The sequence below is a fragment of the Esox lucius genome, chromosome 7, assembly GCF_011004845.1.
Source record: "Esox lucius isolate fEsoLuc1 chromosome 7, fEsoLuc1.pri, whole genome shotgun sequence".
Lineage (NCBI taxonomy): Eukaryota > Metazoa > Chordata > Actinopteri > Esociformes > Esocidae > Esox > Esox lucius.
In genome coordinates, this window is record NC_047575.1 from 8,663,572 (window position 1) to 8,681,632 (window position 18,061).

The following is an 18,061-nucleotide window of genomic DNA, read 5'->3' on the forward strand; positions in this document are numbered from 1 at the left end:
CAGGCTACGGAGTGGAGCCCAGTCCGGTAGAATCCACAGCAGGGCATCTCTCAGACAGCTGGGTTCTTTCAGCCCGCCTGCTTGCCTCCTGGCGACATCCTGTTGCCATGGTGATGTCATCCATACATTCCTGTTGGTGTGGTAAAGAGTCATACTGGCTTTTGTTCCTGCTTTGTGTGGTGGGGTATATTTTAGGCAATACTTAACCACACAATAACGTCTGCGATATCCAATTATTTCCAGGGATGAAATGTAAGGCTGTGGGATGTTATTTTCCTTTAAAAGAACAAGATAACATGTTTTTGTCTTTAGAGTTCTCCTGAAAGCAAAGCTAGATTCAAAATATGCACACCCGCATAACACATGCCCACACACACACACACGTACACACACTCACACATGCACGCACACAAACAGTCTTTTTAATCCTTTTTTTAATCACAAATCTATATTGCCTATTCGCAAACCTTGAACCTAAAACCAACCTCAATATGCTAACCTATATGCCTAAAATGTACCTAGCCCAAATGCTTAACCTACACTGTCATTCTTATAAGTAACCCTGATTCCAACACCGCTCAATTGTATGTTTTTCACTAAATCTGACCCCTATGCTGAAAATGACATTTTTCCCAGGACCTGCCAAAGGAAAATGTTAAGACCAATTTGTTGTGCTTGTTTTACTTCAGTGTTTGTAAACAACTACATTTGAAATGAAGACTATATATACAGTAAACTCTAAAAGTACTAGGAGAGTGAAACATTGTTTTTGGCTCTGTTTACCAACATCCTTAAATGGGGAACAAAGGAGAAAACATTTTCTTCTTACATGGTTCATCATAACGGATGTAGATACTCTTAAAGGAAATCTGCTGTGCTGGAATACAGATCCAACAAAACATAATTTGTCACTGTCTAAATACATTTGGAATATAATTCAGATTACACAGTGCCCTCTGCATTTATTGAGACAGCAAAGCATTTCTTCTTTTAGCTCTATAGAAAAAGTGGATATGAAATAAAACAATAGCTATGAGGTAAGCATTTCCATTCTCTGCTCTCATTTCAAGGTGTTACTCTTTCTCCACCTATTTACAAATGACAACATTTGTTCTACAGAACACCCTTATTTCAGAGTATAGAACCATCATTTACACTCTTATGTTAAATACAACCAGATGGGTAACATTTCTACTTTATATGTTTATGTTTCAGCCATTTAGCATGTAGCATTCATCTTAAGATATCAATGTGAGATAACCAAACAACAGAGTAATAGGAAGTACCCTTTTTACAGCAACATCCCACATCTTTTTACTGAAACTGTGGCTGTGAGAGAACTTAGTTATGGATATAATGCATAATATTGTACATTCAGCCTGCAGTGATGGATCTATAGCTCTGAATCTAGAACTTCTTATTCAGTGTGAAGGTTAATAATGTATTCCTGTGTTTGCTTCATGTCAAACAGTGTGATGAATCCATCTGCACTGATGTAGGCTGAGGGACAACCATAAGGCCGGTCTACATCGACATTTAACATTTGAAAGTGATACTTCACTTGTTTCGGTTCATACAAGTTCACACCATCTCTGTGTTGCACTAATATGCTAATGAGGGCTTGCTAACTTCTTTCAGATCTCCAAATTTGTGGGTCAATTTCACACAGTCTCTAGCAAAACATCCTGATACCTCCATAAAGAAATGCACACTGTACTGTTTTCATTTACACTTTTGAATCACTAAGGGGACAGGATTCAGTCAGTACCACTGATCTGGTTTCTTGCTGACTGTTGTTTTTAATAGCAGAAGAGGGGTTTCCGGTGGACAGAGAGTGAACTACAGACTCCTGCTGGAAGCGACTATGGACCCAGTACCAAATAAAGTCAGTCTGCCATTTTCCTCTCTGTGGTACTGTGGGTGAAATGGTGGACATCAGCCTGTTTGAACACATGTATCTATTTTACTTGTTTTGTTGTTTCCCATGCAGGCTCTCCCAACCTCTCCTCAGAAACAGACAGTGAAGAACAGGTCCAAGTCAACAGATGAGGTTCAACAAGCCAAAAAGGTGGAAAACCTTATGCTTCAAGTCACTCTGCTCATGTGGATCACACAGTATCTTGATCCATCTGTGCATTTCAGTAGCTGAGAGTGCCCCCTGTTGGTGTGTCAAGTGTAAACCACCTTAATGGCGAGTCTTCTTAAAACGAGAGGAAGATAAAGAAACAAAGAGACACAGACACACAAATGAAGTACCTAATCAACAATTCCTCGTCTGAAGTTCCTTTACCCAACCATTCCTCATCTTTTGCACTGATATATAGCCCCCACTACCACAGTTGAAATACAAATTATGCGAGAAAAACTCCACCTCAATTTTTGCGCGAAATAAAATGTACATAGAAAGTACACCAACCACCCACGTAGGCCAGAGCTAGGAAGCTTGCCTCCAAATCCCTACTGAAAACAAGATATGCAAATTCATGGTGCACCTAGTTCAATCAGATTAAAGGTAAGAGGAGTACCAAGCATTTATGGACATATCCAGAGTATCCCTTTGGCCCATTTAAATTAACACGTAACCTAGTTCCAAGTGCAACATCTAGACAGGTGAATAATAACCATTCATACTTCAACTATTGGTGGAGTGGGGTCAAAGGTCACAGAAAGACAAAACATTAGCAAACATTGGAAAAATACCAATTTAGCTGAATAGCTAACCCCTGTAGACCCCAAACCTCAACCAGGGTGGCAGTTGTTCCCTTGAAGTTTCTCAGTAATGGGCAAAAGTACCTCAGTTAATGTAAACACTGTTTGTCTGAGATTTAACTGAGCTATTTTACCTTTTGTTAGTATGCTAACACAAGTCTGTTTTATCCAGGCATTTCACACAACACAAAAATCACTGCCAGGGAAGCCGGAAACGGAAGATAAGGTGTGGATAAGTGACTTTACATCATGCCTGTTACGTTCCTGATGCCACACACCTTTTCCGTCGTCTATCACATTATTCCCAGCTTACACTGCTTCAATACATTTATTTATTCCTGACTCCATAACATTTATTTTCATTCATTCCCTTTTTGTCTTGCTGTCTCTTTCTTACTCTGTCTGCTAGGAGACCCCAGAAATCCAGTTTTCCTCATCAGAAAAGCTACAATGATGAAGAGGCATACTTTACCAGTGTCAGTGGATGAACATTCACAGAAATAAACAGAAAGTATGTATTCCTCTGAATGCCTACTCCGTTTTCTGCAGTTTGTACTCCCATAACGAAAAAGTTATAGTTTTTGTAAATATCCTAATTATTCGTGGTTGTTAAGTGTCATTCTGTAAAACACAGGCACTTTTCTAAAACCTGTGCTACAATTGAACTAGTGGGTAATACTAATGTTTCGTTTGGGGATGTAATATCACAAATTTTACAACATTTTGGGCCCTGGATACCAAATGTCTGAAACAGCAATTCAGCCTTGAATTCAAACAATATTCCAAAGTTATAATGCAAAAATACAGATTTAACATTTGTGTTGGTAACCAATTTCTAATAGCAATCCCCTGGGGTGTTTGTGGTATATAGCCAATGTATCACGGACAAGGTCTTCTCAAGCACAATGCCGTGTGGAAGCATAATGCAATTAGCAGTGGCATGTTGGTCAAACACAACAACCCCCCATCTTGTCATATAGCTATTATGAACTTGTTGCAAACATAAGTACTTCATTTAGGCCAGTAAGTAAGTCATTTGTAATGGCCAATATAGAGCACCTGATTGGGCATGACTGTATAATCACAGCTGTGAACACAATATCCTAAAACATTTAGTCAGAATCAGTGTCTGTGTGTTTTGAAAATGTGAATCAACTGAACCTGTAAATATACCATCTTGTGTTGTCTTCATTGTTTGGGATGGGCGAACACGCAACATGGAAAGTGATGTTATATTAAATGGATTCTCTCCTGAAAATGAAAGCAGCTGAATTCCCAACACATTAACACTGTCCTAATGTTGAAATTCGCTTGAAAATATGAGTGTGTGTGTGCCCAGGTTTTAAGAGTCTTTTCTCTTCAAGCTAAGGGCAGTGTTTCTTAATCCCGGTCCTTGGGACCCAAAGGGGTGCACGTTTTTGCCCAAGCACTCAGACACCTGTGACGTTACACACTTGATTGATGTAATCAACCTGTCATCAAGTCTTTAATTTGAATCAGGTGTGAGTGCTAGGGCAAAAATTAAAACGTGCACCCCTTTGGGTCTAGAGGACCAGGATTAAGAAACACTGGCTTAACGGTTAGGTTGTGGTAAAACTTACAATTGTGTTTAGTGTACATTTCTGTGGTTAATTTTAGGGTTTAGGTTTAGGCATTTGGGTTAAGCAGTAGGGTTAGGTTAAGGTAAAAGGTTAGGCAACTGAAGTAAAGTTAAGATACTTTAAGATCTATGACATGAGATCTAGGATGTTTATTTACTGCCATAGTTCTGTCTGTAAATCATCATGTCTGTCCACTCATTGTGGCAAAAATGTGGGGTTTTTTTTCTCAAGAATCCAGAAACATTATTCAAATAATTCAAAGCTGAGGGGTATGACATAATTCAACACAACTATCCAACATTTCTCTCCATGAATCAGAAACTATAGTCACAGCTGGAGGGTATGATATCATTCACCAACATTCCTGTCCTGAGTGACCTCACAGGTAGTGGGCAGTCAAGCGGCTCAATGGAGATCAAGATTTGCCTGCTTCTCCATGTTCTACCACAAGGTGTCACCCTACACATTCCATTTAAAAACACACAACCTAATCAAAGACGAAGGAACGCTCCTCAGGTCTTATACACTCTCTTCTAAATTATTTTTTAACCACATAAAACAAATTGAGGGTTTGTGGTTAACTCTTTAAGAGGTTCCATACCTAGACTTTGCACCTTTTGACTCAGGGAGACCTACAAAAGCAGGTTGTCTCTCACACATAGTCAAGAGGAGTACATTGCCTTTGCAAGGTGTTTGGCAGGAGACGGTAAGACAAGTCTATCTATTAGTTATTAATGTAATCAATGTTTTCATAGCTTACTAAGAAGATTATTTTGTCCCTCTGTGGCCCCATTAACATCATTCATGGTTTGGGACCTGAGCTAGCATGTTCTGTCTAGCATGTTGTATCTAAGCAGTTCTTTTTAATCAAAGGGATTAGGGAGAGACTGAGTGGCATTGGACATCTTTTTGTTCCCGCAGACGTGAGGCCTTTGAATTATTAAAGGAGAGGTCTACTGGTTTGATGATCAAGCTCCTCAGCAGCCGTAGAGACAGCAAAGACAGGATCGAACCCTTTCACCAAACATTATAGCGCCAGTACGCTTTGCCAAAGCAGTTTTGTGGTAGCGTTTTGATGTGCACTTCAAAAGCAGCGTTGCACACAAAGTGCAAATTCATCCTGTATAATGGCCTTGTACACATTCACAAAAACTTTAAAGGAAGATTCACCTACTGAAAGGTTGAGAACAAAAAGCATAATGCAGGAATATAATCAATAAAAAATTTACCTTTTAAATGACTGGAAATCTCCTTAGTACAAGAATGAATGCAATGTTACCTGTAGGCGAACTTACCGTATACAGCCTAACATTTTTTTGTTTGCCTTACCTCAGTCAACTACTCCAAACTGTTAATCATATTTCAAATGTTCTGTTGGTTTCATGCTTTAGGGGAGCAGTAATAGTCACTACAATAGTCTCTACAATAGAAAAGGCCTCTGACGCGTAGAGTTCCAAGACAGCATGACCCTCCAGGACTCATCATGTGCTCTGGTGGAGAAGAAATACCTGAGCCAACCGTCTCAACTGGTGGTTGACAACCTTTCAGATTTCAAAACCTGCAGTGAATCACAATGTGTGAAAGCCCACAGTAAGGAGGAGGGTATTTACACATTCAGGAATAGAATCAAGACTTCAGACATAATGTGGAAAAAGTAGCACACTTGATTCCGAATGACTGACTGTTGTTTGTTTCCATGGTTATCCATTTGCCAAGTAGAACCACATCTCACATTGAATGTGGCTCATCGGAGATGATGGAGCTTGTTATTTTTAACCTGCAGGCAGTGCTTTCTCTAAGCCCCAGAGTCAGAGAGAGAGAATGAAATCAGTTTTCACCAATGTCTCCAAGATCCCCCTCCTCCTCCTCCTCCTGTACTTGTTCGTCTGCTCGCTGGATGTCCTGAGTTCTGCCTTCCAGTTAGCCGGAGGTAACCTTCATTTAGGTTCATCCTGGTTCAATTCTTTATCACTGCTCCCCTGTCAGCTTCTGATTACATGAAAACAAACTAGGAGCCCGTAAAAAGAAAATTTGAACTCTCATTCATCATCTTTCATCTCGGTCACTGTGGTCTAGCACTCCCCCTTGGATATTTTCAAATTTTGTTGTACTTTATTGCAATTCCTTTGTGAAAACAATATCTTCACAATATTAAGTAAAAGTAGAATAAAACTATATTCTAAATATCAATAATAAAAATACAACCCAGATAAAAGTATTCAATACATATTAGGAACACTGGCATGTCTGTGTGTCTCTAAAAGTTTGCACACCTTGGCAATGCCTTACCTTTCATTATTTCTTTTTAGTTTTTTACAGATTATGGATATATCTTCTCCCTCTTTCATTTAGATCGTAATTGTAGAGCAAGCAAGCAAGTATATTTATATAGCACAATTCATACATAGAAGCAATGCAATGTGCTTGACAATGAACAGAAAAATGCAATAGTATTAAAACACTCAGATTGTTACAATTCTCTAACTCGGCTGTCTGCAGGGGGACTACACATGAACTTCAACACCCCGGTATCTCAATCCTCGCATTCCAGTGCTAGGATGAACCCATCGGTCCCTTTGTGAGATAATCTTTGCATCACCACAATGGGGGTTGATCCATCCTCATGTCACTCCTATGACAACAGTGCTGTTTTACAATCCCTAACGGAATCACGGTGACATCCCTGATCAGTTTTACAATCCCTAACGGAGTCGCGGTGACATCCCTGATCAGTTTTACAATCCCTAACAGAGTCGCGGTGACATCCCTGATCAGTTTTACAATCCCTAACGGAGTCGCGGTGACATCCCTGATCAGTTTTACAATCCGTAATGGAGTCGCAGTGACATCCTTGATCAGTTTTACAATCCCTAACGGAGTCGCAGTGACATCCCTTATCAGTTTTACAATCCCTAACGGAGTCGCGGTGACATCCCTGATCAGTTTTAAAATCCCTAACAGAATTGCGGTGACATCCCTGATCAGTTTTACAATCCCTAACAGAATTGCGTTGACATCCCTGATCAGTTTTACAATCCCTAACGGAGTCGCGGTGACATCCCTGATCGGTTTTACAATCCCTAACGGAGTCGCGGTGACATCCCTGATCAGTTTTACAATCCCTAACGGAGTCGCGGTGACATCCCTGATCAGTTTCCAACCTCTCCTGCAGTTCAGCTCCAAAGAACTAATGTATCTTTGATGTGTCTGGATGGTTTAATCCATCATCCACAATATAGTATAACAGGCAGAGCAGGAACACAGAGACTGGTGGCAGCTTTTATTGTGCACACGGAGAATAAAACAACCAACGAACGCTAAGGGAAAATAACTCAAAGAACTGCTAACGAAAACAAAGGGCATTATGAACGGAAAAACAACTCGTACTACGGTAAGGGTTCTCTTTCACGCTGCGGGTTCGGCGGGTGGTGGAGGAGCCGGCGTTGCATCGGACTCGGCGGTCAGTAAGAGAAGCAAACAAAAAAAAACAGTTCTTTCTCACTGTCTTTCTCAGGCAACTCTTTATATGGCTGCCCACGTCATCCCTCACGAGAGCCAGGTGTTTGTGAGGGCAGTACTGCCCCACCCGGCCGACTCTCGAAAGTTCTGTTCCCCAACTCCCTATGCGGCCTCACTCCACAGACACATGGTGGTCCATTCCTCTCCTGGGGTGTGCTGTACATGGTTCCGATTCTTCCTGCTCCATATGGCGTATTGTTGTGGCCGCTGGACACCACCCAGGCCCATGTGTCACAATAGTAACCGGGAATTGAAATGAAATCCAACACTACTGTTGTTTGCTCCTTGGGGTTTAAGGCCGGGTGTCTCTGTAAAGCGCTTTGTGACAAATGCTGTTGTAAAAAGGGCTTTATAAATACATTTGACTGATTGATTGAAATTTTACAAATACTGTCATATAATGTGATGAGTTCAAAGGAGGTGAATGCCTATTCAATCCACTTGGAACAAGTCATAAGAGCACAATGCCAAAGAAGTGATCGTTATTGAACACAGTCACTCATGCTTACCCTGCTGGACAGGTAAGGTGGCTGGGGACATCTTTAAGGACAATGCCATCCTGTCCAACCCAGTGGCTGGTCTGGTAGTGGGTCTCCTAGTGACAGTGCTGGTACAGAGCTCCTCCACTTCCACCTCCATCATCGTCAGCCTCGTCTCCTCGGGATGTAAGTCACACACAGGCACACGCACCCACCACCTGACGGTAACAGAAACCAGGGCCGGCCCACACGTGAAAGCAGAATTAACATAAACTCATGACAACAAGGTTGACTTTCCTCCAAGGAAAGGGCGGCAAAATTAAAACCAAACAAAACCTGAGATCCTCACTAAGCCATTCCTTCTTCCAGTCCCTCTCTGAGACAGCTATGCCATTTGCTCAGGGGTATCCCTCAGGCCTGTTAGTTCCTGGTCCAGACGGATCGGCCCGGGTTTATTATCCCTCTCAGTGCTAGATAGTTCAGCCTGTGTGGTTGTGTTCCAGAGGAAACAAAGGACACAAGACTTCTACCAAGTCTAGTTACCACCGTTCTTGTCAGGCGTGTTCAATTAGGCTGTTTCCTCTCCTGGCCTCTCACTCCAGCTCACCCCACCTAAACCTAACCCCTTCTCAGCTCTTACCTGGCAGGAGGTTAGGCTGTTGAGAGCTTTCCAGCAGCACAGAGCCAACTAATATATTGGAATCTCCTTGGCTTTCCCCATGCAGTTGAAAAACAAAGTATTTAATTTGTCAAATGCACTGAACAGTGAAATTCTTGTGACATGGTACGTGACCTCTACGCAGTAAGCATTATGAGAGATATGAAGCAAAAATATACATAATGAAAACTAGCAGCAATTCCCCAAAATGTAGAAATGGACATGGATAGATATATTAAATATTATAAATATCCATAAGTTTTATAGTGGGTACATTCAAATATACTAATGTTCATTGAATGTCCATAGAAAGTGATCAGAGCATTTGAAATGTTCATGTAATCAATATGATCATGGATAAATGTTGCTGGTTGATAAGCCGTATGGCTCACTGTTTGTGAGTCCAGAAATGCATGCCCTGATGTTCCAGTAACAACTACCAGACGTCAGTCATTACTGGAACATACTACCAGATGGTAGCAGTGTAGCCTGGGTGGCTGTAGTCTTATGATTTCTTTTTGCTTTCCTAAAGCATTGCATATGGTAGATGCCTTGCACGGAGGGGAGATGGTAGCCAATGATACACTCCGCTGACTTCATCACTCTCTGGGGGGCCCTGCGACAAGCAGCGGAGCAGCTGTCGTACCAGGCAGTAATGCAGCCTGAGAGGATGCTCTCAATGGTGATCCTGTAAAAGCTTTTTCAGACATGCAATGTTGTCTGGATTGCGTTGTTGTCCGCAAACTTAAGGATGACGTTGGAGCTGTGGGTGGCCACACAGTCATGTGTAAACAGTACACACAGAAGGGGAATGAATACGCAGCCCTGAGGGGCTCCGGTGCTCAGGGTAAGTGCAGAGGAGGTGAGGTTGTCCATTCTCACCACCTGGGGTCTGCTCATCAGGAAGTCCAAGATCCAATCGCATAGGGAGGTGTTAAGTCCCAGGGTCCTGAGCTTAGGAACAAGCTCTAGTGGGCACAAGTATTGAATGCAGAGCTGTAGTCCACGAATAGCATTCTCATGTATTGCCTTTTTCCAGGTGGGAGAGGGTTGTGTGTGTCATCCGGGTGATGGCATCATCCGTAGCTCTATTGGGGCGGTATTCAAATTGAAAGGGGTCCAAAGTGTCAGAAAGGGTGGAGCAGATGTGAGTTCTGACCAGCCGTTCGAAGCATTACATGATGGAGGTTAGTGCTACAGGGAGATGTGATGGGAGGTTTCTTGGGTATGGGGACCATGGGGGACTGCTTGAAGCAGGTGGGGACTGCAGACTTATTAGGGGATTATAGAGGTGAATACCTCCTCTAGTTGGTCAGCACACCCCCCCAGGACATGACCTGGAATGACATCTGGCCCTGGTGACTTCCGAGAGCTCACTCTTTTAAAAGCTTTCCTCACGTCAGCCATGGTCAGGGACAGACTGCAGTCGTCCTGGTCCTCAGCAAGCCTTTCAGAAGGAATGGTGTTGGTCACCTCAAACCGTGCATAGAAGGTGTTGAGCTCATTGGGGAGGGAGGTGGCAGGCTGGACATCATTACCATTTCTCCCTTTATATTCTGTGATGCGTCGCAGTCCACACCACCTGCGTCTCGGGTCAGGGATGTGGTAGTTAGACACTTTTCCATCTCTGATGGGCTTCCATACATCATATCTGATCCTCAAAGCCTCCAACTATAGGCAGTGGACGTGCTCTGAGCTTAGCATGAACATTACCATTAACCCAGGGCTTTTGGTTGGGGAAAGTCCTAACATTGACCCTCGGGATGACATCATCAATGCATTTGGAGATAAATGCTGAGACAGAGTCTATGTATTAAGCAATGAACCCATCTGCTGCAACACAGAACATCTGCTAAAATCCTTTGTAATACCTTTTTAGGTTACCATTCTAGGATAATGGACTCTGGATAGTGGGTTGGTCTAGGACAGGGTTCGGCAAAAGACGGCCTGCAGGACAAAACTGTCCCACCAGCAATAATATCTGAAATGCGGCATGATTATTTTGACAGTGGATGGAGCTAAAATAGACCTGTCATGACAGCAACATTTATTCACATAAACACTTCCTCTTTAGTGATATTGCCTACAAAATAAAAGTGCAAGAAATGTTTTGCAACAATGCTTTAGTTAAATTGAAAAGGTTTACTTTGAAAAGTTCTGAAGTGCATTCAATTGTGGCTTGGTGTATGATTTTATCTGTGTTCATCATTCAAATCAACTACCACACCACTAAATTATTCTTTGCAAACAGCCAGAACTTCAGTGCAAACAAGACACACCGGCTTTGCATTCACAAAACTAGATATGATGAAGGCATAGTTGTCTTTCCATTCATCTTTGAAGGCCCTATTTTCGCTGTCAACTTTCCTCTTTAGACTCTTTGATAGTGCCATTTTGTGTATACAGCTAGTTACATGTTAAGCTCTGCACACAACGTGATAGCGTAGCCTACCTCCAGAACACAAACAATTAAAAAATGCAATGTAGTACGTGAGGATGCAAAGGACTAATTCTGAGAGTAAAAGTAGGCTACGTCAAATAATTATTACTTTAAGTTTGGCTCCGATGTGTAACAAAGGAGCAAATTAAAATGATACACATTTATAATTCACAATATGGAAAGACAAAATAAAACATAGGTCGATTAAAGCATGACTCAAACAGGCCATTAATGGGCTTATTCAAGTCCTACTTTATTTCTTGAGTTTTGTCTTAGAAAGGCGGTCTGTGTTGCAAGTTGGTGAATGAAGACACTTGCTGAGTTAAGCCTACGTGTCAGTAGTACTGAATTAATTAATCCAGCACAAAACCTGGACATCATCCCACAACTGTGCCTTTATGTCTTGGACTATCCTACAGGATTTAACCACAAGGTAGTCACAGCTGACTAAGCAGTTAAGAAAGACAGTCAGTCTTTTGACAGGCAATTGTAGTTGCATTTTTCATCAATTAATTTCTTAAATTATCCTTTGACTATGTTCTGGCCCACCATCTAGTGGCTTCAAAAAATTGGCCCAGCTGACCCCTGGTCTAGGATCTTCAGGATGTAATGATGTTCTTTGTAAGACTTCACTAGGGTCCCCACCAAGTGAGATATCAGATAGCCTGGGCTTCCTTGTCTTTACGGGCCCATGAGGTCATATAACATATAAATGGCCTCCTGACGACGAGTTAGTAGAGGGCCCTGTGGGCATGGGTTCATCACTAGATGACTGAGTTAGTAGAGGGCCCTGTGGGCATGGGTTCATCACTAGATTACTGAGTTAGTAGAGGGCCCTGTGGGCATGGGTTCATCACTAGATGACTGAGTTAGTAGAGGGCCCTGTGGGCATGGGTTCATCACTAGATGACTGAGTTAGTAGAGGGCCCTGTGGGCATGGGTTCATCACTAGATGACTGAGTTAGTAGAGGGCCCTGTGGGCATGGGTTCATCACTAGATCTGTCATTCTAACCCTAAGCCAGGCAGTTAACTTAAATTCTTAACAGGTCTTTGCCGAAATTGGTAAATTGGTAAAACAAGGTTAAAATGAATTATAAAAGTATGATAAGGATGATAATATACATGACATGATTACACAGGGTCTTAGTCATCAGTCTGACCCTTTTTATCTATAGCCTGCTCATCAGATTTAGTATGCCTTTTGTGCTTCACCAGCGAGGAAGTGTCCAAGCAGCTCAGCCCATTTGCTCTTGGTCAACCCGGTTCTGAAATGTTCAATGGCAGGCCTTCACACCGTCCTCCTCTGTATTGTTCAGCATGAACCTGGCCAGGTAGGGTACAACTGCAGAGGGCAGATGTTGGTTGAGAAGCACCGGTGAACTTCAGCTGATGGTCATTTTCATTCCTTTGCTCCATGATGAAGTCCTATGTCTTGTCACATTTATTAAGGAATGGGAAACAGTGTGCTCTGCAGAGAGGGATAAGCAATAAAACCCAAACTAAATCCTAACTCCTTACAGAGAATATCTCTCTCTTTCCTCCTGACCCCCTGAGACAGGACAACTAAGCCGCTTACCAGTGTACACACACCCTCTACTGCAGTACACAATAGGTCTGGATTACTGACAGAGCAACAGACACAATTAATGGATATTTGTTGATGATTTGCCTTAATAAATAGAGTATGATGTTGAGGAATAGGGGTTTAATGTACTGCTTACCTGTGCAGTAATCAATGTGAGGTCTGCCATTCCAATCATCATGGGATCCAATATTGGGACGTCTGTCACCAACACCATTGTGGCTCTGATGCAGGCCGGGGAGAGAGAAGAATTTGAACGGTAAGAACCAATAATGTAATTTCCACAATGTAGTGGCTTAGGTAAGTTACCTCAGCTCAACTCCACCTGCAACTTTCACAATATCATAGTGTATCGATAGCATAACAACCTGCATATCATTCAAGGAACAGATTTGGGAAGGTCCACTGACCCTGAAAATAAATTGGTATCAAACAGCAACATGGTCTAATTATCGCAGGGCATTTGCCGGAGCGACGCTGCACGACTGTTTCAACTGGCTGTCAGTGCTGGTCCTTCTGCCCCTAGAGGCCTCCACAGGCCTGCTGAGCAGACTCTCTCAGGCAGTGGTGGACGCTTTCCAAATCCGTTCTGGAGTAGAGGCCCCGGAGCTGCTCAAGGTCATCACTGAACCACTGACCAAACTCATTATACAGGTACTTAGCAACTCATCCAACGTGGCACGGCAGGGGTTCATTTGTTAAACACTCTGTATGGTTAAACTCAGGGGTCACATGCCCAGGAAACTAGAAAGACATTGGATCATCCACGCTTGATTTTATCCATATGCATCGATCAATTTTGTTTTATTCCTGCTCATCCTTTCAGTTGGACAAGTCTGTGATCTCAGGTATCGCCATGGGAGACGAGCGCTTGAGGAACAGGAGTCTGGTGAGGGTCTGGTGCAAGAGCCAAACTGTAATGGTAAGACCCACCACAACGGGCCACTCTTGATGGGTAATTTGTTTGGAGTAGGCAGCTGTTTCCATGATGGAGGTCTCTCTCTCTTCTCCCTCTCTCTGCAGTCCTCGGTCAGTGACTCCCTCAACTGTACACAACCCTGCTTGCAAAGCCCAACACAGAATACGACTCCACTTGTAAATATGCAAAAATGCAAGTTAATGTCATTTTATTCTTGGAAAAGAGAGTCAGTACTGTCACAACGAAATATACAAAAAAGCTGCAATGGCAGAATGTCTGACCCAGTCCTCTGCTGGTGCCTCTAGGTAGGCATCTGTTTGTGAATTCCTCATTGTCAGACCTGGTGGTTGGCTTAATTCTGCTGGCGTGCTCACTGCTGCTCCTTTGTACCTGTCTGGTGCTGTTGGTCAAGCTGCTCAACTCTCTGCTCCAGGGCCAGGTGGCCAAGGTCATCCAGAAAATCATCAACACAGGTCAAGTGTAATACTGAGCTTAGAAATGTTTTGCTACTTTCTCCTTCAAGTACGACTGCAGTAAATATCTGAGGTGGTGCCAATTTAGAGTGCCGCAAATAGGCTCTGCAAAGATTTACATAAGCACTAAATAATAGCAGTCAATCATTTAGCAAGCAGAATTACATTTAGGTTACTTATATTAATCTGTGAAACCTGTGTTAGATTGTATATTATGTAAAAGAGCAACAACCATTGCATCCCACACGTACATACTACACTTGAACGCGACATGAAAGGAAAAGAGCTCACTAATGTACAAAATATTAATTTCCTCTCTTTCTACTTTCCAGATTTCCCCTACCCATTTGGCTGGCTTGCAGGTTACATGGCCATCCTGGTTGGGGCTGTCATGACATTCGTGGTCCAGAGCAGCTCAGTGTTCACGTCTGCCATCACTCCTCTCATAGGTGAGAAATATACAGATTATTCATGCAAATCATTTTGGCAGTTCTGGACCCATTGGAGAACAAGAAACCTGATCCTACACCAGCGCTCCCACTCTCAGGCACTGAGAATATGACAACCAGAGTCTTCAAAGCTACTATGACAAAGAGGTTCAAATGATTAATTCCTCTGAGGTGGTGAGCGGTGAAACATTCGAGTTCTTGAGTAGGTGGCGGTAGTTAATCTTCAAGCTTTAGGATGGCATTTCTTATGTCATTAATGTCGTTTTTTTCATATTATTAACCTCACTGAAAAATGTAGGGCAATTGTTTTGATCTGTTCATTTGCACACATTCACTGCTGCTACAGCGCTTACAGGAGGAACAAGTGCTTGTGTTAGTATGAATTAATGATGGTGGGGCCAGGTGGGTTATTTGCCAGAGAGTCGAAGAGTCAATTTGTTTCAAGTTCTCCGGCAGAGCGGTCTAGGGAGCTACGGAGCCCTGGAATCTCTCGGATGATTAATCCTTTAGTTCCAAAGCAAACGACTAAGAATCTCATCTCACAGTTGACGGCTGTCTTTCAGACTCCGTGCTTTGTTTCCTGACACACCATCTGATTTCTCTACTAAACAAAGCTCGATGGCACAACCCCGTTTCATAGCTTTGTGATGACATAACAGTGTTCTGCAATTTGCTCTGCACACAGGTATTGGTGTTATCAGCCTTGAGCGCGCCTACCCTTTGACCCTGGGATCCAACATCGGGACAACTACCACAGCTATCCTGGCAGCGCTGGCGAGCCCCGGAGACAAGCTGGCTGCTGCTTTTCAAGTGCGTACGTCTCATCCTTTTTGCACTAGTATTTTTCAAATCATTCCACAGAGGTTGATGTGATTATGTTTACTTCGGGCCATAGGTAGCTTAGTGGTCAGAGCATTTGACTTTGATTGAACCCCAAAAAAATCCATTGTTTTCTCCTTGTGCAAGCCGGTAACTCGCTCCCAGGCTGTTTGCTGTAAATTACAATTTGTCCTCAGTTACATACCTGGTAAAATAATATGAAGAAAATGTCTTCTGTCCGAGCATTTATGGCCTCTGTTGTTAACCTTGTTTGCTCTACAGTTGGCCTTATGTCATTTATTCTTCAACATACTGGGCATTGTACTGTGGTACCCAATGCCGGTCACCCGCCTGCCCGTCCATATGGCCAGGGCTCTAGGGAAGCGCACAGCCAAGTACCGCTGGTTCTCTGTGCTCTACCTGCTCCTGTGCTTCCTGCTCCTGCCCTGCCTCGTCTTCGCCCTGTCCATGGCTGGCTGGCGGGTGATGGCGGGGGTGGGGGTGCCCTTGGCCACGGCCCTCCTCCTGGTGTCTGCGGTGAACGTGCTGCAGGTACACAGGCCCGGCAGTCTGCCGGCGATGCTACGAAGCTGGGACTTCCTGCCCATCTGGATGCATTCCCTTCGACCTCTGGATACCCTCATCACAAAGGTGACTCTGGGCTGCGCCGAACAAGACAGAGACCCTGGTCTGATAGAGGGCCCCGTGGAACCTAATGGATTTCAGAAAAAGGGTCCTGTGGCTTTGGACAACCTTGATCTGTGTTTCATAGATGTGGAGTCAGAGACACTCAGAGGCACACGTCTGTAGATTCAGTCAGATTATGTAATGGATTGTTGGTCTGTTATTCACAGAAATGTGTGTCATGTATGTATAAATTGCACTTCATTAAGAGATAAATATATGATATAACACCTGAAGTTAAATTAAATTAAACCAGAAGACAGCTTAAAGGGGAAGAGTCTAGTTGTAACTTGCACATGTATTATAATATGGAGCATCTGATTTCTTAAGAATGATACTTGAAACAATAATTTGCTAATTTCAGCTGTGGTTCTACATCAGAACTCAAACTACAGTATATACTTTTCAACTCTACACTGCCTAGCCTCCAAACATGATTAAAACACTGATATTTAAATCATGGATATTCAGTCCTTGCATCCACAGCTCTTTTTATTAAGTTGAGAGTCATCACCTCTATCCAGCCCCATCCTACAGCTTTTTACCAAAATAGTGTCAGGTTAAGCATTTTGTTGTTGCAGATAGATCCTTTAAGAAAAAAAGAAAGTGCTTTTTGCAACATGAAATCATGACTCTACTCTTCTCTATTGATTGTAAAAACCAGGCATGATGCCCACAGCTACAAAACCGTATTAACTGTAGTTCAGTCATGCACTGTAATACCTTTAGGCTCGTTTGATCAATTTAGCAGATGTTCTTGTCCAGAGTGACTTTCAGGTGCAATTAGGGTTAAGTGCCTTAATCAAGGGCACGGCAACAGATTTCTTAACAAATGGGGATTTGAACCAACAACCTTTTGGTTAATGGTAGAACAACTGAATCACTTGGCTATTTGCCCAGAAATCCTAAAGAGCCTATTATTTTCGATTGTTACCATTCTAACAGAATGTGGTCTACAGAATGTCTAAATCATTATTCTTCATAGTTCAACAATCGACACAGCATTTAACCTTGTATAAAACAAACACTTCCTCTAGATCAGTGGTTTAACTAAAAGCCAAGGGAACTACAGTATTGCTGATTTACTAATCTTTTTGTCAATTCTATTCACCTGTTGTCCCATGTCTAAATAAGGTCTTGATTAGAGGGCTAGACTGAAAAACCTCTGTACTCCGATCCCTAGGGTTAGAGATAGGACAGTGCTTATACTGCATTCAAATTATGATCACAGTTAGTTTTCAGCTCAAATCAGACAAAGTAAATATGTCTCTTTGATAGAATGTCTGATTGAAGACAAAACATAATCGCCAATTAAAAATCCTTGAAAATGATACTAGAATGAATATACGCATGTAAATGGCAGGCTAATTGGCGCTTGCTCTTCAGGAGACAATGAGTGCACACCCTCGCTAATTATATATCAACGAGGGACAGAATAGTTTATTCAATATGTTTAGTGACATTATGTCAAGTCATTTCCACAGTTTCAATACATTACAGGCATAATGTCTCCTTGCTTCTCAATGAACTATTTGAATTGTTAGATATCAGCACGAGCTAAGTGCTGAAATGAAATGATATGATAATTCTGTTGAAAATCACAATGGTCCTAAATACATCCACAGCAGTGTGGGATGAGATGGGAAGCAATTATGAAGCAAACTGTGTATAGTCAACGATGTGTAACATTTAAAAACAAGAATCGCTTCTTCTGATTTGAAGAAGCAG

The 18,061-nt window shown here is 42.4% G+C and overlaps 1 protein-coding gene across 2 annotated transcripts; it reads left to right on the top strand.

The window, feature by feature from the left end:
• The first annotated feature begins 4,221 nt into the window (after nucleotides 1–4,221).
• Nucleotides 4,222–16,853, top strand: slc34a1b (solute carrier family 34 member 1b). 2 transcript variants are annotated; one of them, XM_010895243.3, is made up of 12 exons: nucleotides 4,222–5,016; nucleotides 5,702–5,900; nucleotides 6,094–6,240; nucleotides 8,351–8,494; nucleotides 13,137–13,248; nucleotides 13,448–13,643; nucleotides 13,816–13,911; nucleotides 14,013–14,100; nucleotides 14,214–14,381; nucleotides 14,714–14,830; nucleotides 15,516–15,640; nucleotides 15,932–16,853. In XM_010895243.3, the coding sequence occupies exons 2-12, from the start codon at nucleotides 5,774–5,776 to the stop codon at nucleotides 16,457–16,459; spliced, it is 1,848 nt and encodes a 615-aa protein (XP_010893545.2). In that variant the 5' UTR covers nucleotides 4,222–5,016; nucleotides 5,702–5,773; the 3' UTR covers nucleotides 16,460–16,853. The 2 variants fall into 2 exon arrangements, with proteins under 2 accessions (XP_010893545.2, XP_019904129.2); XM_020048570.2 differs by having other exon boundaries at nucleotides 13,816–13,878.
• Nucleotides 16,854–18,061: the final 1,208 nt, after the last annotated feature.

Coding starts and splice junctions, on each gene's coding strand:
- slc34a1b (XM_010895243.3), top strand. CDS start 5,774: ATGACCCTCCAGGACTCATCATGTGCTCTGGTGGAGAAGAAATACCTG. Junction 13,249..13,447: donor GAGAGAGAAGAATTTGAACG/GTAAGAACCAAT, acceptor TAATTATCGCAG/GGCATTTGCCGGAGCGACGC. Junction 14,831..15,515: donor TGCCATCACTCCTCTCATAG/GTGAGAAATATA, acceptor CTCTGCACACAG/GTATTGGTGTTATCAGCCTT.